Source organism: Globicephala melas, chromosome 15 (genome assembly GCF_963455315.2).
Source record: "Globicephala melas chromosome 15, mGloMel1.2, whole genome shotgun sequence".
In the NCBI taxonomy this organism is placed as follows: Eukaryota; Metazoa; Chordata; class Mammalia; order Artiodactyla; family Delphinidae; genus Globicephala; species Globicephala melas.
This window is the reverse complement of record NC_083328.1, coordinates 3,697,333-3,720,873: the sequence shown is the minus strand read 5'-3', so window position 1 is coordinate 3,720,873 and position 23,541 is coordinate 3,697,333. Positions and strand designations below refer to the sequence as shown.

General features: G+C 56.2%; 1 protein-coding gene across 2 annotated transcripts; it reads right to left on the bottom strand.

Annotated features, from left to right (window-relative positions):
- Positions 1 to 5,931: 5,931 nt before the first annotated feature.
- Positions 5,932 to 21,843, bottom strand: SLC29A4 (solute carrier family 29 member 4). 2 transcript variants are annotated; one of them, XM_060284902.1, is made up of 13 exons: positions 21,800 to 21,842; positions 19,779 to 19,904; positions 18,758 to 18,825; positions 18,438 to 18,610; positions 14,726 to 14,851; positions 14,334 to 14,447; positions 13,728 to 13,856; positions 11,641 to 11,715; positions 10,154 to 10,392; positions 9,382 to 9,520; positions 9,076 to 9,263; positions 8,111 to 8,351; positions 5,932 to 7,063 (listed from the first exon to the last, which is right to left on the bottom strand). In XM_060284902.1, exons 2-13 carry the CDS (start codon positions 19,896 to 19,898, stop codon positions 6,921 to 6,923), a joined length of 1,755 nt encoding a protein of 584 aa, XP_060140885.1. In that variant the 5' UTR covers positions 19,899 to 19,904; positions 21,800 to 21,842; the 3' UTR covers positions 5,932 to 6,920. The 2 variants fall into 2 exon arrangements, with proteins under 2 accessions (XP_060140885.1, XP_060140886.1); XM_060284903.1 differs by lacking the exon at positions 19,779 to 19,904 and having other exon boundaries at positions 21,800 to 21,843.
- Between the last annotated feature and the right edge of the window lie 1,698 nt (positions 21,844 to 23,541).

Below are 23,541 nucleotides of genomic sequence, written 5' to 3'. Positions count from 1 at the left end.
GACTACTACTCAGCTACGAAAAAGAATGAAATAATGCCATTTGCAGCAATGTGGATGCAACTAGAGATTATCATACTAAGTGCAGTCAGACAAAGACAAATACCATAATGATATCACTTATATATGAAATCGAAAATATGACACAAATGAACCTATCTATGAAACAGAATCACATACATAGAGAACAGACTGGTGGTTGCCAAGGGGCAGGTAGTTGGAGGAGGGATGGAGTGGGAGGCTGGGGTTAGCAGATGTAAGCTTTTCTATATATAGAATGGATAAACAAGGTCTTGCTGTATAGCACAGAGAACTATGTTCAATATCCTATGACAAACTATAATGGAAAAGAATATTAAAAATAATGTATATATGTGTAAAACTGAGTCACTTTGCTGTACAGCAGAAATTAACACAACACTGCAAATCAACTATATTTCAGTAAAAATACTAAAACAAAAAAACGTCAAAACCTATAATAGATACACATACAAACAGAAAAAGGAATACAATACACTAAAGACAGTCATCAAATCACAAGGGAACAAAAGAAGAAAGGAAAAGAAGACCTACAAACACAACCCCCAAACAATTAGCAAAATGGCAATAAAAACATACATATCAATAATTACCTTAAATGTAAATAAATAGACTGAATGCTCCAATCAAAAGACACAGAGTGGCTGAATTGATAAAAAAAAAAAAAAAGACCTGCATATATATTGCCTATGAGAGACTCACTTCAGATTTAGAGACACATAACAGACTGAAAGTGAGGGGATGGAAAAAGATATTCCATGCAAATGGAAATCAAAACTAAGCTAGAGTAGCAATACTTTTCAGACAAAATAGACTTCAGGATTTTTTTTTTTTTTTTTTTGGCCACGCCATGCAGCTTGTGGGATCTTAGTTCCTTCCCTGACCAGGGATCAAACCCGGGCCTCCTGCAGTGAAAGCGTGGAGTCCTAACCACTGGACCGCCAGGGAATTCCCCAAAATAGAGTTCAAATAAAGACTGTTGTTAGAAGAGACAAAGAAGGACACTACAAAGAAGGATCAAGGGATCAATCCAAGAAGAAAATGTAACAATTGTAAATATATATGCAAACAACACAGGAGTACCTAAAATACATAAGGAAAACATTAACAGACATAAAGAAAGAAACTGACAGTAACATAATAATAGTAAGGGACTTTAACACCCCACTTACATCAGTGAACAGATCATCCATTGATAGAAAATCAGTAAGGAAACATGGCCTTAAATGACACATTAGACCAGATGGACTCAACTGATATACATAGAACATTCCATCTGAAAGCAGCAGAATACAAATTCAAGTGCACACAGAACATTCTCCAGGATAGATCACATGCTGGGCCACAAAACAAGCTTCAGTAAACTTAAGAAAATTAAAATTATATCAAGCAGCTTTTCCGACCACAATGCTATGAAACTAGAAATCAACTATAAAGAAAAAACTGCAAAAAACACAAACGTGAAGGCTAAACTATATGTTACTGAACAACCAATGGATCACTGAAGAAATCAAAGAGGGAATAAAGAAATACCTAGAGAGAAGTGGAAACGAAAAAAATGATGATCCAAAATCTATGGGACAGAGCAAAGGCAGTTCTAAGAGGGAAGTTTATAGTGATACAAGCTTACCTCAGGAAACAAAAATGTCAAACAATCTAACCTTACACCTGAAGGAACTACAAAAAGAACAAACAAAACCCAAAGTTAGTAGAAGAAAAGACATCATAAAGATCAGAACAGAAATAAATGAAATAGAGACAAAAAAGAAAGAAAGAAAAAAGAACTAAAAGCTGAAACTAAAAGTTGGTTCTTAGAAAAGATAAACAAATTTGATAAACCTTTAGCCAGACTTACCAAGAAAAAAAAAAGGGGGGGGGGGAGCAGGCCCAAAGCAATAAAATCGAAAATAAAAAAGAAGTACAACTGACACCACAGAAATACAAAAGATCTTAAGAGACTACTACAAGCAACTATATGCCAATAAAATGGACAACCTAGAAGAAATGGACAAATTCTTAGAAATATACAATCCCCCAGGACTGAACCAGGAAGAAATAGAAAATATGAACAGACCAATTACCAGTAATGAAACTGAATCAGTAATTTAGAAACTCCCAACAAACAAAAGTCCAGGACCAGATGGCTTCACTGGTGAATACAATCGAACATTTAGAAAAAACTTAACACCTATCTTCCTCCAACTATTCCAAAAAATTGCAGAGGAAGGAACACTTCCAAGTACATTCTATGAGGCAAGCATCACCCTGATACCAAAACCAGACAAAGATATCTCGAAAAACAAAACTAAAGGCCAATATCACTGATGACACAGATGCAAAAATCCTCAAAAATATTAGCAAACCAAATCCAACAGTACATTAAAAGGATGATACACCATGATCAAGTGGGACATCCCAGGAATGTAAGGATCTTCTTCAATATCTGCAAATCTATCAATGTGATACACCAAATTACAAACTGAAGAATAAAAACCAAATGATCATCTCAATAAATACAGAAAAAGCTTTTGACAAAATTCCACATCCACTATGATAAAAAAACTCTCCATAAAGTGGGCATAGAAGGAACATACCTCAACATAATAAACGCCATATATGACAAACCCACAGTTAAAATCATTCTCAATGGTGAAAAACTGCAAGCATTCCAAGATTAGGGACAAGAATGCCCATTCTCGCCACTTTTATTCAATATAGTATTGGAAGTCCTAGGCACAGCAATTAGGCAAGAAAAAGAAAAAGGAATCCAAACTGGAAAGGAAGAAGTAAAACGATCACTGTTTGCAAATAACATGATACTATACGTAGAAAATCCTAAAGATACCACCAGAAAACTACTAGACCTCATCAGTGAATTTGGTAAAATTGGAGGATACAAAATTAATATACAAAAATTGGCTGCATCCTGAATCACTAACAATGAACTATCAGAAAGAGAAATCAAGGAACAATCCTATTTACCATCACATCAAAAATAAAAAAATACCTAGGGGAAAAAACCTGTATTCTGAAAACTGTAAGACATTAATGAAAGAAATTGAAGATGACACAAACAGATGGAAATATACACTGTCTTCTTGGACTGGAAGAATTGATATTGTTAAAATGCCCATACTACCCAAGGTAATCTACAGATTCAGTGCAATCCCAATCAAAATACCAATGGCATTTTTCACAGAAATAGAACAAATAATTTTAAAATTTGTATGGAAACACAAAATAGACAAAACAGTCTCAAAAAAGAAGAACAGAGCTGAAGGAATCATGCTCCCTGACTTCAGACTGTACTACAAAGCTACAATAATCAAAATACTAAGGTACTGACACAAAAGCATACAAATAGATCAACAGAACAGAGAGCCCACAAATAAACTTGTGCACTTATGGCCAATTAATCTATAACAAAGTAGGCAAGAATATACAGTGGAGAAGACAGTCTCTTCAACAAGTGGTGCTAGGAAAACTGGACAACTACATATAAAGAATGAAATTGGAACACTTTCTAACACCATATACAAAAATAAACTCAAAAAAATGTTAAGACCAGAAACCATAAAAATCCTAGAAGAAAACATAGGCAGAACACTCTTTGACATAAATCGTAGCAGTATTTTTTTGGATCTGTTTCCTAAAGCAAAGAAAATAAAAGCAAAAACAAACAAATGGGTCCTAATTAAACTTAAAAGCTTTTTGCACAGCAAAGGAAATCATCAACAAAACGAAAAGACATCCTACTGCATGGGAGAAAATATTTGTTAATGATATGACCAATGAGGGGTTAATATCTAGCATATCAATATATAGTCCATACAACTCAACATAAAAAAAAAATACCTGATTAAAAAATGGGCAGAAGACCTGAACAGACGTTTTTCCAAAGAAGACATACAGATAGCCAACAGGGACGTGAAAAGACGCTCAACATCACCAATCATCAGGGAAATGCACATCAAAACCACAATGAGATATCACCTCATACCTGTCAGAATGGCTATCATCAAAAAGAACATAAATAATAAATAGTGGCGAGGATGTAGAGAAAAGGGAACCCTTGTACACTGTTGGGATGTAAACTGGTGCAGCCACTGTGGAAAACAGTATGGAGGTTTCTCAAAAAACTAAAAATTGAACTACCATATGACCCAGCAATTCCACTCCTGGGTATATATACAAAAAAACTCCCAAAACACTAATTCAAAAAGATACATGCAACCCCCCGTTCACTGCAGCATTATTTACAACTGCCAAGATGTGGAAGCAATCTAAGTGTCCAACAACAGATGAATGGATAAAGAAGGTGTGGAACATATATACTATGGAATACTACTCAGCCATAAAAAAGAACGAAATGTTGCCATACGCAACAACATGGATGGACTTGGGAGGGCATTACGCTAAGTAAAATAAGTCAGACAGAGAAAGGCAAATACTGTGATATCACCTATATGTGGAATCTAAAAGATACAACAAACTAGTGACTATAACGTAAAAAAAACAGACTCACAGATAGAACACACTAGTGGTGACCAGTGGGGAGAGGAAAAGGAGGAAGGGAAAGATAGGGGTCGGGGAGTAAGAGGTACAAGCTATTAGGTGTAAAATTAGCTACAAGGATATTTGTACAACATGGGGAATATAGCCAATATTTTATAATAACTATAAATGAAGCTCAATCCTTAAAAACTGTGAGTCACTATACTATACACCTGTAACTCACATAATACTGTACGTCAGTCACACTTCAGAAAAAAAGGAGGAGAGTGGAGGAGGCTACAACTGGGGCTGCTGTTAAGAGCGAGGCAGTAACAAAACACAGAACAAAAACACGTGGCGCAGAGCCCTCCCGGCTGCACCCACACTGGAAGGAATGACAGCAGTGCTGCCGGTCTGGGTGGCCCTGAGCCAGTGTGCAATGGAGGGGCGGCAGCCCTACCGGGACTGGGGAGGCTGGGCCCAGGTCCTGGCGTTGCCACCTGCCCCCTACCCAGGGCAGCTCAGGCCGGCCCCCACGGGCACCTGCCCAGCAACCCAGCACACCGCACGTGGATGGGACACGGACGGCCACCCGGCTTTGCTATTTGAGGGCGGTGTGTGGAGGGAACGGTGCGGCCATGACGAAGGCAGTCAGCTCGGTGTGTGGCTGGGGAAGGGCTCCGACGGTCCTCCCGTTTCAGAGAAACTGAGTCACGAGGTAGTGCGTGCCCCACCCCCACATACCCAGTCTCGGAATGAGCGGCACGCTGGCGCCACCAATCGGCCCCTGGTGCGGCGCACCGCGTGGTCTTGACCCACGTGGCTGCAGGGGGCGGTGTCTGTCCGGAGGTGGGTGTGTCCCCAAGGTCGCGGGCCTGCCTGGAGCACAGGCCACCCTCAGGCAGCCGGCCTCCTCCTCCCCAACCCTCCTCCACGGAACCCACGTCGAAGAGCGGGGCAACCCGTCTTGGGGAAACTGAAACATAGGATAGTGGAGGAATTTGTCCAAACCACACACATCAGCAACAGAGCCGGGATGGGACCCCCGAACGCTCAGCGTCCAGTCCTGGCTCTGACCCCTCAGGGCAGGGGGCAGGGGGCAAGCTATCTCCCCTCCTTTTCTCCCCCTTCGAGTGGGCGCGACGCAGCCACCGTCTCTGACTGTTCTGAGGGCCAAAGGGGCACCAAGGTGCCCTTTAAACCCCAAATGCTTCCTCTCCCCACCCCGACTGTCCGCCCCTCCACACAAATCTGTCCTGGGCCTACCAGGTGCCTGGAGGGAAGCCTGCGTTCCCAGTCGTGGGCCGTGTCCCGCCAGGACCCCTCCTCCCACCGCAGGGGCTGCGATGGCGGCACAGACGCTACTTGGAGGCGGCGGTGGGGCAGTTGCTCTGCCCTCATCTTTAATGGCCAGTGCGGTACAGTTAGTGGACAGACGGGTGGACACCAGACGCAGAGGGGCAGGGTGGTCACAGCGGTGCCGTGGGTACCTGTCCTCCCCGTAGAGAAGCCCGCCTTTGGCAGGATGATCTGGGAATGCCCCCAGCTCGGGGCACCGAGCCAGCCCGGACCTCTGGGGGGACCCCACCCCTTCCTACTTGCCAGGGACTCCGGCATGTCTGTCCCTCCTTGGGCCTCCCTGGACAGGGCTCAAGGCCTAGGTCACAGGGTGACTTTAGCCAGGGTGTGGGCCCTGCTTTGCGGCCCCCAAACTGTCCCCCTCCTGTATCACAGGTGGAGGATCCGGAGAAGTCATCGGGGGTCCCCAGGCAGGCACAGACGCCCAGGCCTGTGGCATCAGGTGGGTACCAGGGTGCACGCGGGGTGCTGGCATGGGGTGGGTGCACCCAGGCCAGCACCAAAGCTGGGGTTGCAAAAAGGCCAGCGCAGACCGTGGTCTGAAACCATTCAGACCCAGAGCTTACAGCTCCTTCACGGCAAACGCATTTTGCTGGGGAGACCCAGCGTTTAAGAACGGGAACGGGGGAGACCTGGGGGCAAGGGGTCCCCAGTGAAGGAGGTGCTGAGGACGGTGTGGCTGGGGCCATGGGGCCCTCAAAGCAGAGCCAGGTGAGGGTCACCAGAAGGGGACACCAGCTGGTGGTCTGTCACTGTCCTGGCTGGCACTGGGACCACCAGACACACGCAGGTGGCAAAGGGCGGCGTGAGACGGAACACAGAACACAGTGCTGGCGGGACCCTGTGGCAGCCACATGTCCAGGCCTCCGAGAACTTGGCAGAACCTTGGGGCCGGAGTGAGGGCAGGTGGGCCCAGAGAGGGTGGCGGTATTGGCACGGGGAGGAGGCCGGGGCCCCGCAGGCACTGCAGGCAGGGGTGGGGAAGGGCCCCGGCAGCCCTCCCTGGGCAGGGCTGGGGGCCCAGGCCTGGCTCAGAGGCCGGCGGGGAAGGAGGCGTTGGCGGCGGAGCGGTCGGGGCAGGTGCCGTGGGCGTCCCGCGTGAGGCTGTAGGTACAGTAGGCCACGGCCGAGCCCAGCGTCAGCCCCGTCATGTAGGACACAGTCATGGTGTTCCCTGCAGACAGGACCAGACCTCAGCTGGCGGGAGGGGCCACAGCGAGGGCTGGAGCCGAAGCCCTAGCTTCTCAGGTGTGAAGCAGTGACCACGGCCAGCTCCCACCTGGGAGGTGGCCGCCCCAGGACTGTTCCACCCTGACTGAAAGTGCTGGGCGCTCCAGGCCTCGCCTGCTCCTCTTTCTCTCCAGCCTCCTACCTCCAACTGCTTCCTCGTCATGGGCCACTTAGGATGTCTACTGGGCTTCCTGAACCTACTGTGTCCAGAACCCCCCTCCAGTGCCCCTTCCCACACGGCCCCCTCCCCATCTCACTTGACGGCAATCCAACCTTCTTGCCCTGAGCAGCAGGCCCCCCTTGAGAGTCCTTCTTGACCTCCCCCCTCGCCCCATCCCCCGTCCTTTTCTCATACTCCATCTCCTAGTCCATCAGCTGGCCCCGTGGGCCCTGCAGTCAAAACGGATCCAGAATCCAGCACTTTCTTCCAGGCCCCTCCCACCTGTTTACTACTCCACTGCCGCCCCCTGCCCCAGGGCCTTTGCACATGCTATCCCCGCCACTCCGAACACTCTTCCCTTGCATTGTCACGTGGCCCCTCACTACCTTCTCCAGGTCTCTGCTCAAGTCACCTCCTCAGTGAAGCCCTCCCAGACTGCTCTGCTTCCACTGTGAACCCCCTACCACGACTCCCTCGTCCCATTACTCTGTTTTACATTCCTCAACCACGCTCATCACCTTCCAACACATTACATCATTTTGTTGTCTCTTTGTCACCTCTGGACTGTCAACCCCACAAACACAGGGATCACTGTTTTGTCACCAGTGTCCCCAGAACCTAGAACAGTGCCTGGTGCACGGCAGGGGCTCACCAAGCAGCTGTGAGATGAACGAGGGGGGAAGCGGTTGGCGAACGTCCCCAAGCTACGAGCTCCGAGGCTGACTTGACCCTGGGACCCAAAGGTAGCTTCTCGCTGTGTGGTCTTGACTTCTACGGGCCTGGGTTTCCCTGCCTGACAGTGGACAGTCCTGCAGGCGAGCAGGGCCTTACCTGCTAGCTCCCGCTGCTTGGGGCTCACTTTGCCCGCCGCCAGGATCATGGGCACGCTGCCGAAGTAGCCGTTGCTGATGCCCATGAGCAGGGAGAGGATGCAGGGCCAGGCCGGGTGGCGGAGGGCGGGCGTGCTGCTGGGGTAGACGCACAGGATGAAGAGGGGGATGAAGACCACACGGAGGCAGGCGCAGGCCAGCAAGTGGGTGCCCTGCCAGTCCATGGGCAGCGCCGCCAGGATCTGTGGGGAGACAGACATGCGGGCCCATGCCACTCCCCTTGCGTCTTCCCGGCAGCCTCCAGACACACCCCTATCCCTAGACACTCCCGGCTCAGGCTGTGTCCCCATCCTTTCCCACCTTTGTCCACCAAACCCCTCATATGGCGACACACAGTCCTCGCTGTGTGCCCGGCACCCAGCCAAACACGACACACGTGCCCCTGTTCAGCCTGCACAGCACCCTCGCCGGGTGGGGCTCTTGACATTATTTGAGAAACGAGGATACAGAGGCCCAGAGGATCAGGCCCACCTGCATCAACACGTACGAAGCGGCAGCAGCTGAACCCACTAACTAAACTTTGCTCCCTCGGGAAGCACAGACTCGAGTTTCTCAGACCTCCCAGCTGTGTGACCCCAAGCAGATGGCTTTCCCTCTCTAAGCCTTGCGTTCTTCTACAGAAGACCAACGACAGGCCAGCCATTTCTGGGTGCCCTCCTCCGTGTGCCCCCACCTGTGCTCAACTAGTGAGGGTGGGGCAAGCGCCGCCTCCCCCAACTGCTCCCAGCTGCGGTCTGGACCGTGGCTCTGCTCCCGCCCTCCCCACCAGGAGCCACGTGCAGCCTCTGCTTGGGGCCTGCGCCTCCCCGGGGACCCTCCCCGCGGCTCCCGCAGTGACCCTGGCGTCTGCTGCCCCCACCCACGGCGTCCTCCCCCAGGGCCGGGAGGGTTGGCGGGGGCGCCCACCTTGCCCACGAAGTCAGACAGGTTGAACACGGCCATGATGAGAATGGGCAGCCACTCGCCCAGGATGCAGTGGTGGATCTCGGACTCGAGACCCGGAAACAGGCACAGCGTGATGAAGTAGGTCACGGCAATGGAGAGCATGTCCGCCCAGATGACGCGGGCCACCACGTAGCGGTGCAGCAGCAGGGCTGTGGGAGGCCGGCGGCGTCAGGAGGCCGCACACCTAAGCGGCCCCAGCCCGCCGGAACACCCCCTGCCCTCCGCGCGCAGACGAGACACGGGACGCCGGGGCCCAGCCCGCCCCACCTCGGAAGGAGGGCCAGCTGCGCCTGGTTCTCGGCCGAGGCACATCAAAGCGCGTGTAGGCTCCCCCGCCGCCGGTCACCTCGTGGGCTGGGCTGTCCTTCGGGGACCCGCCGTTGGCCAGGCCTGGGCCCTGGTGCTCCTGGAGGGGGTACAGGGTGGGACGCGTTTGGGTGAGAGGCCCCCGGAGGCTCCTGCCGGCCGCTTCATCGCCGTCCAGCAAACACGCCAAGCTCCTCCCACGCCCCGGAGCCTCTGCGCGTGCGCTTCCCTCTGCCCACCCCCCCACGCCCCGCCCCCACGCCTTTCGTGTGGGTCCTCACACCCCTCCGCACGGCTCAGGTCTCAGCCCAGAGCCACTCGCGGACCCTCCGTGACCATTAAGGGGGCTCCGGTTTCTGATGTGGGCCTTGTCTCAGCCGGCCTCTGGCTCCGCGCAGTGTCCGGGGCGCCCCAGCTCCCCAGGATGGCTCCGCGCGGGCCTGCGGGGGAGGCCACAGGTGTGGGCCATCACACCGGGGGGGTGGGGAGGTTAAGGCCTCAGGTGTGGGCTGTCACAGCCAGGGGGCCTCAGGCCTCAGGTGTGTGGTGTCACCAAGGGATGAAACCTTGGTCCACAGGACGAAGGAGGGCCCGTGGGTAGGAGCCTCGGGCCACAGGAGGAGCTGGAGCCTGAGACGACAGCGACAGCGGGGCGCGGCTGGAGGAGCTCGGCTGGGACGGGGCGGCGGCCGTGCCGGGCCTCCCGGCTCCCTCCGCCGACCTCGCGACTTACAAAGTGCACGTCCTCGGCGGCCACGTCGTGGTGCACGCGGTAGCCGGCCGTGTGGCTGGGGCGGGGCCGCGCCGTGTGGTAGAGCACGAAGCGGCTGCCCCGTACCAGCAGGTGCAGCAGGAAGCAGAGCAGCTCCAGGCCCGCGGAGACCAGGAAGAAGATGAGCGTGCCGGCCCGCTCGTCGGGTAGCAGCAGCTTCGTGAGGATACGGCTCAGGGAGACCATCACGCCCGCCGTGCCTGCGGGGGGAGGGGCCGTGACGCGGGCGACCCCGCCCACTCGGCCCCGCCCCGCAGCCCTGGGACGCGGACACGCCGTGGCTGCCCGCAGGATGCGCCGGCGCAGCCCGCCCCTCTCTGGCCCCTGCTCCCGGCTCACACACACCCCACCCCAGGCGCACTGATCACGTGTCTGCTGTGTGCCCGGCACCGTCCGCCCTGAGGACACAGTGGGGACAACGCATGCAGGCCCTTCCTTCTGGGCTCGTTGGGGAGAGGCCCCAAACAGGTCGCAGAAAAACACCAATGATTGTGCAGGATTTGGGGGGACAGGCAGAGACGAGGGGGCGAGCGTCCGTTGGCAGAGGGCGGGCATGAGCTCTACATGTTTGTGTTTGCGGAGCTGAAAGGAAGTGGTGGGCTTGGAACCAGGTGGGTGGGGTCCTAAGGTCACAGGGGAAGGTGGTGGGGGTCACGGCAAGCGGGGTACCTTCTCGGAACCAAACTCCACAGACGCGAGGCTTGGAGCACTGGGGGCACCTGGTGGGCCTCACCGTATGTAGAGGGTACAGAGCACCCCAAAGGAGAGAAATGGGGCCCAGAGTCCACCTGAGTCCTGCCCCACAGCACGGCTGAGCCTGGCCCATCCAGGCCCGGAAGGAAGACTGAGGACATCTGGACGAGGTGCTCCGAAGTGCTTGCGGCTGGGCTGAGGGTGGGGCGGCCCCCGTGCTGGAGGGCAGCAAGACAAGAGGGGGAGTCGGCTGCTCGGACCGGGGCTGGGGCGCAGGGATCACCCCGGAGGGCAGGTCCACATGACCTGCAGGGACTTAGAGCACTGGGTGTCGGGTAGGTCTCAGGTTTGAGCAAGGGGGTGCCCTTCACTGAGCAGGGGCCGGTGGGATGACGTGTTGGGCTTGGGAAAGGGAATCTGAGTTGCCAAGTGGGGGTGGGGCTCTGAGGAGAGCTTGGTGCTGGGGGCCGGCACTTGACGTCACGGGTGTAGATGAGCTGCCCTGCACACACATGCACACACGAAACGCACGCCTTGCACAGACGCTGCGAGACACTCGAGACCCATGCTCAGAGTGTGGCACGTGCTCCTCACATCACAGAGGACTCTGCACCCAAAGAGACCACGCCTATCACAACCTCATCCCTCCTGTCTGGGAGTCCGGCCCCCCACCAGCCAGGCGATCGCCAGCCCCGCCTCGGTCCCAGGAAGAGGGTCGCAGAGCCTAGGCAGCTCTGGGGTCCGCAGATACTCACTCTCCCCCGTCATCACCCCCTGCGTGTACCTCTTGGGCAGCATCCCCGTGTACCCGTAGAAGCTGGATTGCTGCACTTGAGAGAGAGAGAGAGAAGTAACCATGAGACACCACTTATCACCTGTTTGCTTGGAACAGAATTCAGAAGTTTGAGAACACTGTTGGCAAGGGTTGCTGGGAAAAGACATTAACACCACTGGGGGCAGAGGGACCTTGTCCAATCCCCTCGCGGGGTGGGGTGGAAACAGCACCACCCCCTGCATAGCACAGTCCTGCCTTCGACGTCCCCGCCCCGGGGCTGGCCAGACTCCCCAACCTCCTCTGGTCATTGACACCCAAGCAGAAATGACACGCGTCACTCCTGGACCAGGTAGGAAAAGCCCACGTGGTCTTCTGGTCTGTCTTTCCCCAGGGGCGGCCACAGAAGAGGCCATGTGTTACAGACGGGGAGCCACCGGCAGTCCGAGTGAGTGTGGAAATAACCCCACCGACACGCTGGATGTGCAGCAAGGGCCAGAAATAAGGCCGGTTCTGAGAAGCCACTGAGATCTCTGGGCTCGTTTGTTACCACAGCATAACGTCTCATCCTGACCAACAAGACAGAAGTGCAGCAGTATCTGGGGAAAATGAAAATGTACTGGCTCAAGCCCTGCGGTCTAGTGACTCCACGCCTGGAAGTAAACCCTGGAGCAGGGCTGGCAAACTAGCATCTCCTTCCTGGTGGGGTTATCAGCATTTTTTTTTTTAATGAAATAGAACAGAGCAGACCTGAGTACAAAGCCTGGATTGAGAATATTATTTCACAGAGCCTTGATTTCATTTATAAACACACACACACACATACACACGCACACATGTGTGCTGGGTCATAATGTGAAATGTATCTCTTTCTGGAAGTCACGATCAACAGAACAATTGGCCTGGACCTTTGCAAACATCATTGCCACAGAAGACAGAGAAAGGCTGAGGACCTTTCAGATTAAAGGAGACTAAAGATGTGACCAGTGATGTAACGTGTGACCCTGGGCTGGGTCCTGGGTCAGAAAAACCAAATGCTGTACAGGACATTACCGCGACAAACAGTGAAATGATTATGGCTTGTAGATCTGATGATAGTATTGTATCAATGTTAAATGTCCCAATTTTGGCAATTGTAAATGTGGTTCTAGAAGAGATGTTTTAGGTTTAGCTGTTAAACACCCTGAACTGTTACCATTTAGGCAAAGAAGCATGATGATGTCTGCAAGTAATTCCCAAACGGTTTAAGGACAAAACATACATTTTCTATTTATATATATTTAGGGGAAATTTCATATAATACATATACTTTAGAAGGTGGAGGAGGGGGACTTCCCTGGTGGTCCAGTGGTTAAGACTCCGCGCTCCCAGTGCAGGGGGCCCGGCTTCGATCCCTGTTCAGGGAACTAGATCCCACATGCCGCGACTAAAGCTCCCACACTCGGCAGCGAAGATCCTGCGTGCCGCAACTAAGACCCAGCGCAGCCAAATAAATAAATACATATTTTTAAAAAAGATTCTTATTAAAAAAAAAAAAGAAGTTGGGGGCAGGGAGGGGGAACAGAGAAAGCCAGCAAAGGAAAGAAAGCACATGTGGCAAAATGTTAACAATTGGTGAATCTAGGTGAAAGGTATATGGGAACTCATTATATTATTCTTAACTTTCCATAGGTTTGAAACAGTTTCAAAATAAAAAATTAAAAAAAAAATTTGAAAGCTACCGCCCAAGAGAAACACAGTGACACGGTGACATGGGCAGGAGAGGTTGTGAAGCCTGGTTTATACCTGAGAAAACCAGGGAACTGCCTCCATGTCCACATGGCATGTGGGCATGTGGACATGTGTGTGGAGTGTGTGCTCTGACTGTGTGTGTGACCAGCGCACGCAGCCCTTTGGGTGTGCAGCGTGCGTGCATGTGTGAAAGCAGACTCGCCCATGTGCACGTGGAAACGTGCCGGCACTGAGTCTGGCTCACCCTGTATTAACATGCCCCCAGCACACGAACAGGGCCGGTGGGACGGCCCGCAGTGGGCACCCAGGGGCTCAGCCCACCCCGGCCCCTGGCCCTACCTGTGCAGCCGAAGGCCACGGTGCCCACCGCAGCCAGGTTGATGGCATAAGCCTGGTCACGAGAGAAGAGCTGCAGCCACACGTCGCAGATGCTGATGAACAGGAGGGGGCCCAAGGCTAAGAGGTAGCCTGTGTGGGGAGAGGCCAGAGAGGTGGCACTCGATGGTGGGCTGGGGGAGCCCCCTCATCCCCCAACATGGAGCCAGGTCTGAGGTGCCCTCTCTCTGCCTTTCCCCTTAATACTGGGAGGGCGGGGACATCTTAGAGTTCTAGGAGGGGCACCCAGAAGGCTTCCTGGAGGAGGCGCCTCGAGCTGTGTTTTGAAGCTGAATGTTACCATGGAGACAAATGGGAGAGGAAGAGCAGGGAAGAGCAAGGGCCCCGGGACACACGTGGGGTGCACAGCAGCCTCGCCAGGCGCAGGCATCATGCCAGCACGTGTTACACGCACACGGGCCTGACACTGTTTTCATAGTTGAACCCCATGACATTCCTAGGAGGTGCGCCCATCTTACAGACGAGGAGAGTGAGGCGCACGCAGGGAATGGAGGGCATGTGACGGCCAGGTGTGAGGGCCGGGAGCCGGGTGGGCAGCGGGCAGCGTACCCGCGGTGATCCTCGTGTGCAGGCTCAGCCTCTCCACCAGCGCGTTGTTCAGGAGCACAGCCACCAGCGCCACCAGGATGTAGGTGAGGCTCATGTCAAACACAATCGAGGTCCCTGGTGGGGGGCAGGGTAACAGGGGTTCAGGGGAGCCCCACCCTCTGCACCTGCTCCCGCCAGGCACTGCTTCCTCCCTCTGCCCCAAAGGGGCTGACAGCCCAGAGAGGGTGAGTGGCTGCCCTTGGGGTCACACAGCAATTCACAGCCGAGCTAGGGTTTGAATAAAACGGGCTCCCCAAGTGGGGTCCCGCCCAAGGGGTTTCTGGAGGGTGGCAGGCCTGAGTCACGTGTGCAGGGCCGCATGCGATGGCAGGACGCGACTGTGGGGGACCCACCTGGGTACTTGTGGTGCAGGTAGTCCACGTCGGTGATGAAGCTATTGTACGGCAGCAGGAAGCCCACGCCAGCCAGGAGCGTTGCAAAGTAGACGGCGCGGTAGCGGTCGTCAGGCACCGGCTCCTCTGCCCGCAAACCCAGACGCCAGGTGAGACGCGGACCAGCCCATTCGCGGCCGCGACCACCACATCGGGGCCACAGTCCACCACGGCACCCCCATCACGACCACCATAGCCACAGCCACTCCGGCTGCCACCCGAACCACAGACACGGCCTCCCACCATGCAGCTGTCACTGCCACCAGAAGCACTGCCACCTTAGCTACCATCACCATGGCCACTCTCACCATATACAAGCCACCAAGGCCATCATGACCGTGGCTACTCTCCATCACTATGGCCACAGCTGCCCACGCCACCACCATCATGGCGATTATCAAAAGTCACCAAACACCATGGCCACTGTCACCATCGTACCCACCATCATGACCACCATCACCATACCCACAGTCCATCATCACTGTGGCCACTGCCACTGTATCCAGCAGCATCACGGCTGCCGTCACCCTGGCCACCATCCATCCCCATCACAGCTGCTACATCACAGCTGTTATCATCACCTTACAGCCACTGTAACCATGGTCACCGTCACCGTGGCCGCTCTCCACCTTCACGGCCCCAGCTGCCCCAGTCATCATAGTCATGGCTGCCAGACATACAACCACCAATACCACGCCAGTGCAGCCATCACCACAGCCACTGGCCGTTACCAAGAGGCTGCTGCCACCGTGACTCTCACCATCATGGCCACGGAAGCAGCTGGCTGGAGAGAACAGTGAAACGGCCTTTTGGAGACTCAGCTCTGGGACCAGCTGGGTGGCCAGACCTGGTGGGGCTGAGGCAGTGTCCTCTGGGAGGCCACCGATGCTCTAAACCAGCGTCCAGTATACAGGGCTGATTCTCCTACAGTTAGTGTTCACACATCCAGGAACCACGGGCAGAAGTGCGGGTGGGACCACTCACTACGCCCCTTAGAGCTTCACCAGCGAAATGTTTGCTTCCCACCCCCAGGACTTGAGGCTCCGCTGGGCCGGAGGGCTTTGCTCCAAAGGGAGGAACGGTTCCCCCCCGAGACACAGTGATCCTGCAGGGAGCAGGGTGGCCGCTCTGGCTGTGGGGACAGATCCTGACCGTCATCACTGGGAAGTCAGGTTGCTCCCGTGTGGGAGTGAGAGAGTAGGTCCGCGAGACAGGAGATTCCTCACGGCCTCTCTCAGCACGTGCAATCCCTGGGACACAGTCAATGCAAAACGATACCAACCCAAGTCCAGCAGGACTGCTAGTGATCCAGAGCTTTCAAGAATGAAGGCTGGGGGAATTCCCTGCTGGTCCAGTGGTTATGAGTTGGCACTCTCACTGCTGGGGCCCCAGGTTTGATCCCTGGTCGGGGAACTAAAATTCCATAAGCCACATGGCGCGGCCAAGAAAAAAAAAAATAATGAAGCTTGGGTCACCCACCGGGCAAAGAACCATGACCAGTTAAGATACTTGTGGTGGGCAAATGGAATATGGGATGGGCGGTGGGAGAAGGTAGTTAGAATACGGTGGGCAAATGGAATATGGGATGGGCGGTGGGAGAAGGTAGTTATGAATACGGTGGGCAAATGGAATATGGGATGGGCGGTGGGAGAAGGTAGTTAGAATACCAGCTACAATCATGGGACTAGTCACAGACATGAGAACTGAGACTGTTATGAGTATTGCTCCCTTTTTTTGATATGAATATGTGTGTGTATGTATTAATCAAATGCTTTTATTTTATTCACTTTCTCACCCCCGTATCATCTAACGTAAGATGTGTTCGTAACAGTTAACCCTGTATCTCAGTATTGAAGTTTGGGGGATCAAAGGAGAAGTGCGAACATCAACGCACAAGGACTTTGCGTCCTTTGGGGAAAGGGTTAGTGTGTTTTTGTTCATATGGGGGTCCGTTACGTCCTGGTAGGTGGGGGGTTGACTGTTAGTGTCTTTCTCTGGAGACTAAGTATGGTGTAGGGAGCTGTGTATAGGAGGCAAGCTGGTAAGGGGTAGACTGTAATGGTCAGTTTGTAGGTCAACTTGGAGGCGGAACCACAGTCCTGTTGTTCAATCAAACACCGACCGAGGTGCTGCTGTGAAAAGATTTTTCTTTCACAGAAAAATCACACAAAGGCCCTCCTTAGTTACTTTAAGTTTGATCAAAAGGGAGTTTACCCTGGGTGGGCCTGACCTAATCAGGTAAGACCCTGAGGCCTTCCCAGAACTCAGGGACCCCAAACGGCTCGTGCCCCTGGGATTCCAGCCTGCTTGTCATCTTCCGTCCTGACCACCTGCCTGATGGACTTCAGACTGGCTTAGCCAGCCTCCTCTTTAGCCAGCCAATGTCCTATAATAAATGCATATGGATATCTATACATCTACATCTGTACTGCATCTTTAACTCTCTTTCTAGCTCTGTCTCCTGCTGGCTCTGGTAGAACCCTGGCTGATGCAGCCACTGTCACCATAGCCATTACAGCTAAAATCACCACTGCCCTGGTCACCATGGCCACCATCCAATTCTATGGCCATGGCAACGTGGCATCCACTACCTGGCCAGGAGAAGCCTGGGGATGGGCCCCGAGCTGACTCTGTCCATACACACGGGTGCAGGGAGATTATCCCAACCCAACATGGGTCTCAGCCCGCAGAACCTCCACTCCCCATCTGCAAAGAGAGGGGATGGAAGCTGAGAGTAAGTCTCCATGCCGGAGCCTGAAGTGGTCCTAGTATAACCTGTAGCCAGCCCCCAAATGAGCTATCACTTGCAGGGGGGCCTCCTGAGCGCCGGGAAACGTCTTAAGCGACATTTTGTGGATCCAGTTGCAAGCACATTAGGGTGGCCCCAGGATCATTCCCCTTTTCCAGATGAAGAAACTGAGGCCCAGAGAACAGTGACTTACCCAAGGTCCCTGAGTGGACAGAGACAGGAGCTGGGGTCGAACCCAAATCTGCCTAACTCCAGACCTGCACACTGCCCACTCTGCAAGTCTGCTCTCACAGGCAACTGGACTACTTCCTCCATGTAGGGGACCTGAGCCTCCGAAAGGCTGAGGCACTTGCCCTGGGACACAGGTAGGCGCAAAACTGGATATTTCTTTCTTGGGGTTTTTTTGGGGGCTGTGCTGTGCAGCTGGTGGGATCTTAGTTCCCTGACCAGGGACTGAACCTGGACCCTCGGCAGTGAAAGTGCGGAGTCCTAACCACTGGACCGCCAGGGAAGTCCTCAAAACTGGGGTGTTTGAACCTCACATCACTCCTCTTTTCGGACACTTTCCCATCTCCACTGAAGTGAGGCATGGCTTGCTCTGACCCAAGAATGCAGCCAACGCCATATGCGTCAGTCGTAGACAGAAGTTTACATACAGGTCAGTGCATGGTTCACCCTGTGCCCTCCCACCTCCTCAGTGGTCGTGGAAACCCACGTTAAGATGGAGCCTTCCCCGGGCACCCGGCATTAGTGAAGGCACTGGGCCGGTGGGCTCGTTTGTTACCACGGCAGATCTCATCCATCCTGACCGACGGTGCCTCCCGGGCTCAGTGACCCCCCCACAAGGTTCCCCATCCCGGGAAAGGCTCCCACAGCCGTCCCTGCTTTGGGGCAGACGCGCACCCTGGCCGCACGCTCACTCACCAGAGTCCGTGAAAATCGGGATGCCCCTGGCCCTACTGCCCTGGGCCTGGGCTACCCCTGCCGCCACCTCCTCCAGCGGGCCGCTGTCGAAGCTCATCACCACGCTCCTGTGCGGCGTGCTCGCCACGCTGGGCTCCTGGAGGTGCTGGCTGCCCACCGAGCCCATGGCAGCCCTGCTGCGGGGAAAGCAGATGACACAGGCTGGGGAGGCCAGGAGGGGATCCCTGCCCCACTGCCACGCGGCCAAGCCTGCACCCCCGGGGGACCACCGTCTCTATCCACCCCACCCACCTTGAAACAGCACGCAGGGGCACACAAACCTGAACGGACGAGCGACGTCCCGTGACTTGTGTCTTACGATGCTCCCTGGCTGCAGCGGAGAGCAAGGCTGGAGGCCCGCGTGAGGGCGGCGGCAGTGGGCACAGCGGAGAGAAAGAGACGGGGGGAGAAATATTCTGAACACTTGTGTGCCAGCACTGTGCTCGAGCGTCCCACGAACCATCTCCCTCTGGGAGGGGGTTCCGACATTCACTCATTTGACAGCCGATGTTAGAGTGTGAACGTCCCGCCGGCCCACCACCCCGATCTCATAGGCAGTAAGCGGTGGGGCCTGAACCCGGACCCAGGCCTGTGGGACCGTGAGCCACCGTTCTGGGGCCGACCACGTGGACGAGCAGGAAGTCCTCCCTTTGGTCTTCCTCCGTTTCTCTTGCCTCAGCTCAAAGCTGTAGCCCTTATCTTTGGAGGAAAGGAAGGAGCTGATTGATCCTCGAGGGAGTAACACCCCCATGTGTAGGTGACCCTGTGGGTGTTGGGGGGTCTAGTTCTTTCCCTGAAACATTGATCAGTTTGTTTTTCTGACAACTTTTATTAATTAATCTGATTGCCAAAAGGATACACATTCGCTGTAGAGAATTCGAGACAAAGATGGGACACGGAAGCACTGGGTACTGAGCGTAGCACTTCCGCTTCCTGGGCCGCCCCGAGCACGTATGGGGGAACCCACGGAAGAAGCCGGGAGACAGACCGCTTCCCGAGGGATCCCACGTGCCCGGCGCTACTCCGAGTCTCTCTGAGGATGGCGCCGGCCACGCCCAGCTCCCCCACCTCTGCTTGTCCCATCTAACGTCCTTCCTGCCTCAGTTTACCTGCTCCCCAGCCTCCAGACGGGTGTGCTGACCAGTTACGGAGTGCCTCCCCTGGGCTTCCCCCCTTCCTTGCTCCCCACAGAGTTTTAGTGGGGGTCTGACAAGCTGGAACCATCCCTGATGCCAGGTGGGCCCTGGGGACTGGGTAAATTCTGCTCTTGCCATCCGGGGTCTGACAGGGCTTGATGCGCACCCAGGAGCAGCAGAGAGGAGGGTTGCAGGCTTCTCCTTCCGGGGCCTGGGAAGCCAGGCGTGAACCCCTCTGGTCTCGGTGCTCTTCCTGTTGCCCCCAGCCCCGGGCCTCCTGCCACATCTGGAGCTGGGGGGGACGAACAAGACACAGGACAGAGCTTGGCCTGGGTTTGAATGACTGTGGCCTTAGGCAGGACCCTGCACTGGAGGCTTGGACACCCTCGGTCCCCAGCCACCCAGCGTCCTGGGTGGGGCCGGGGAAGGGGCCAGCGGCAGAGCGGCGGTCTACAACAACGGACACTCCTCCCTCCAGCCCTGGAGGTTGTGCACCCCCGACCCCCTGGGCCGTGTTCCCCACAGAGACGCGGCGGCGCCCCAAACCTGCCGGCGCCCCAAACCTGCCGGGTCTCCCCGCTGAGGTCTCCGCCCCGCCCAGAGGCCACGCCCCCCGGGAAGGCGGACGTGTTCCGCGACAAGCCAGGAGGCCGCCCAACTGCTCCCTCCCGCTCAGCGGGTGAGGCGGGCAGCTGCCACCCACAGGGCCCCCCTCAGCCACTGTCCCCACGTGCTCCTGCAGTCCGCCTCCCGGGAGGTGCTCTGGCTCCCCCTGCGGCGGCCCCATGACCCCTGATACCACCTTCCATGGTGGCAGGGCAGGGGGTGCCCCGAGGCTGCCCCCACCTCTCCTGGGCTGCAGGCCTCAACCCGCCCCTCCAGAACACCCCCTCCAACTCCACGCCCGCAGCCCAGAGCCCCAGCTCTCCCCCCATCCGCCCCTCCTCCTCCCGGGTCCCCCTTTAATGAAAATTTATGGACAAACAGGTCAGGGATCTTCTCCTGACCCCAGCAGTCCTGAAGGCCCGGCTCATGCCCCCACTTTGCAGAAAGAGAAACTGAGGCACAGAGAGCCAGGTCCAGGGGTCCAGCTTCTATTGGGAGCCCCGCCAGGCCGACCACCTTTGGCTCCCCCCATTTCAGAGGCAACTGAGCGGACAAGGGTTCTAACTGTGCCCCAGGGCACTGTGAAGACGCTGGGTGTCTGAACCCCAAGGCCAGGATGACCCCTCTCAGGGCTGCGCTCCAGCCGGAGGGCACAAGGGAGCCTGAATTCCATCTGGGAAGCCAGCCTGTTAGCTCTCCTCGAGCCTCGGGCTCCTCACGAGCCCCAAGCCCTGGCTGGCTGGACGCCCTTGGCTGGTCCTGGCCCCCTGTGCCTGGGCCAGCTTATGCGCTCTGCTGTTCTTTCCCCAGCCAAGCTTTCTGGACTGGCCCAACTCCTCCCTGTTGGCTCTGCCCACAGGAAAGTGGGTTTCAAGACCCTGGGGCCACCCGCTTCCTGGAGCCCGGGGAGGATGCATGAATGCACTGGCCACAGGAGCTGGCTGGCTCCTAGGGTGCCCAGCCCCAGGCCCTGGCCCCTGGCCTTGGTGCTGCAGCTCCCCCACCCACAGGCTCTTTCTGCGAGACCAGCCCCGTCGGCAACAAAGTTGGTTCCCAGGCCTGCGCTCCCAGGCGAAGGGCAGACCCCAGGACCACCCGGAGGCGACCGCTGGGCGCAGGCCACACCTCTTCCAGCCCTATCCCAAGAGCTGGGAGGGGACTGGCAGGGGGAAGGGGTGAGGGGGCGCGGCGGAGGTTCCAGGAGGGAACTCGGGATGGAAGGACGCTTAGGGTGTGCCCGGGGACGCAGAGGCGCCTGGCCCTGAGCAGGGCCTGGAGCCGCCGGCCACTCTCCCCCTTTCCCGGGTCTGGGTCCTGCGCTCGCAGATGGGCTGGTTGGGGGGCTGGTCCGGTCCAGATGCTGGATAGGGTGGGGGTGGGAGCCCGCTCATTCCGGGATAGGGGTGGGAAGGTGGGGGACTCAGGGTCCCCGGGGTCACGTGCCCCCATCCCTGGACTCGGCGGCCGGAGCCGGCGCGGAGCCGGGCCGCGCGCGCCTCAGACAAAGGCTCCGACAGGTCCCCCCGCCTCAGCCGGTCCGCCCCCCGCCCACCGCCCGCCTCCGCCGCGGTGACCGCTTACCTCGGCCCGGTCGGGTCCTGGGGTCCTCCAAGCTCCCAGCCCCGCCCGCGCCCAACGCCCCCGCGCCGGGACCCCCGGGCGCCCGCGCCCCGCAACGCTGCGCCCCGCTCCCCGCACCGCTCCTCGGGCCGAGCGCGGCCGGCGTCCTCCGCGGGTCCCGGGTCGGCCGGCCCCGGCGTCGGCGACCGCGTCCGGGGGGCGCAGCGGCAGCGGCAGCGGCGAGCACGGCGGGGACTCCCGCGCTCCGCCCCGTCCCGCCACCCCCGCGGAGCCCCGCCCCTTTCTCCCCTCCTCCTTCCCCGCCCTCCTCCTCCGTCTCCCGCCCGCTGCGCCCGCAGAGGCGGGGGAGGGGCGGAGGTTGAGGTCGCGGCCCCAGACGCCGCGGGGGACATGGTGGTCCCGGCGACCCTGGGGTGACCTGTGGCTGATCTAGTCGCCATCCCCCATGCCCACCTCCCCGCCTGGGTGCCCAGGCCTACTGCCCCCCTCCCCGCACCCCGTCCACCCCTACCAACCCTTGTCGCCTCGCGGGGGAGGCCTGCGGTGCTCGAGGAGTGGGTGGGACAGGTTACCCGGTGAGCTGATCCAAGTTTTGAAGGATGAGTAGGATTCCGCGGGCAGGAGAAACGTGTGGATTCCACAGAGGTCTAGGGGCTGCCGCAGCCCCCTGTGCCGCTCCTTCGCGTGGTCCCCACCCCTGCCCGCGGTCCCCCTGCCCGCGGTCCCCCTGCTCGCCGCTTGGGATCAGACCCTGACGAGGTCGCTTCCTATCACTGAGCCTCAGTTTTCTCCCAGGAAGGTGGAATTATAACCCTCCCCAGGGCTGTCAGTCCCGGCGCGCACCTCTCTCCCAGCCTCCAATTGCGCATCTGTAACCTGGCCCTAAGAGAAGAGACCCGTGCTGAGGCCCTGGGAGGAGTCCACGATGAGGGGAGGGGGTGTTCCTTGCCCGGAAAGGGGTCCAGCCTCAAGGGGAGAACAAGAACCAGGTGGGAGGTAGATGAGCCTGCCCATGGGAAGCCCCCAACCAGGGCTGAGCCCTCCCTGTGGGATCAACAGAGGTGCCTGCCAGGACTCGTGCCAAGCCCCTACGTGGATGCCCTCCCCTCACTTTCCACCAGACTAGCCCCTCTTCCTGCCTGGAGACCCACCCCTGGTGAGCGAGGGTGGGCCAGGGGGACGTGGCCCGTTGTTCAGTCATTAATCTCAAAGTCAATGAGCCTGATGCTTCCCACGGCCCCAGAGCTTTGAAAGGGCCAGTGCAGGAAACCATGCAGAGCCGCCCTGGGTGTAAATAAAAATTATTCGGTGCCTGTGAGACATTGTTCTGGATTCAGGGGACACATCAGGGTCCCTGCCCCCATGGGGTTTCGTAGGCAATAAACAGGTACAATCATTTGCGGAAGCATCAGATGGCAGACGGTGGTGGGACAGACAATGGCATGTGTCTATGGGAATGGGTGGGCATTATTGTCTAGTGGTCAGGGAAGGCCACTCTGAGAAGGTGACGCTGGGCCTGAGAGACTAGCCCCTGGTGGGGAGGTTTGTGGGAAGGGGCTTCTAGGCAGAGGGACAGCCAGGGCAAAGTCCTGAGACCAGAGAAAGCTCATTCTATTTGGGGACAGAAAGAAGGCTGGTAGATCTGGAACAGAGGAAGGGAGAAGCCATTCCGGGGAAGCGGGCAGAGAGCCGGAGCCAGCCTGGGGGAGGGGGTCTTGTTGGAGCCCCTGGAGTGTTTTAGT

Bases quoted from the DNA above. Each gene is read 5' to 3' on its own strand.
- SLC29A4 (XM_060284902.1), bottom strand. From the start codon at position 19,898: ATGTGGCAGGAGGCCCGGGGCTGGGGGCAACAGGAAGAGCACCGAGAC. The intron at 18,611-18,757 runs GTTTGTGTGCCC...TCCCCGCAGCAG, and splicing joins GACGTCGCTCGTCCGTTCAG to GGCTGCCATGGGCTCGGTGG. The intron at 7,064-8,110 runs GTAAGGCCCTGC...TCCTGTCTGCAG, and splicing joins CAAGCAGCGGGAGCTAGCAG to GGAACACCATGACTGTGTCC.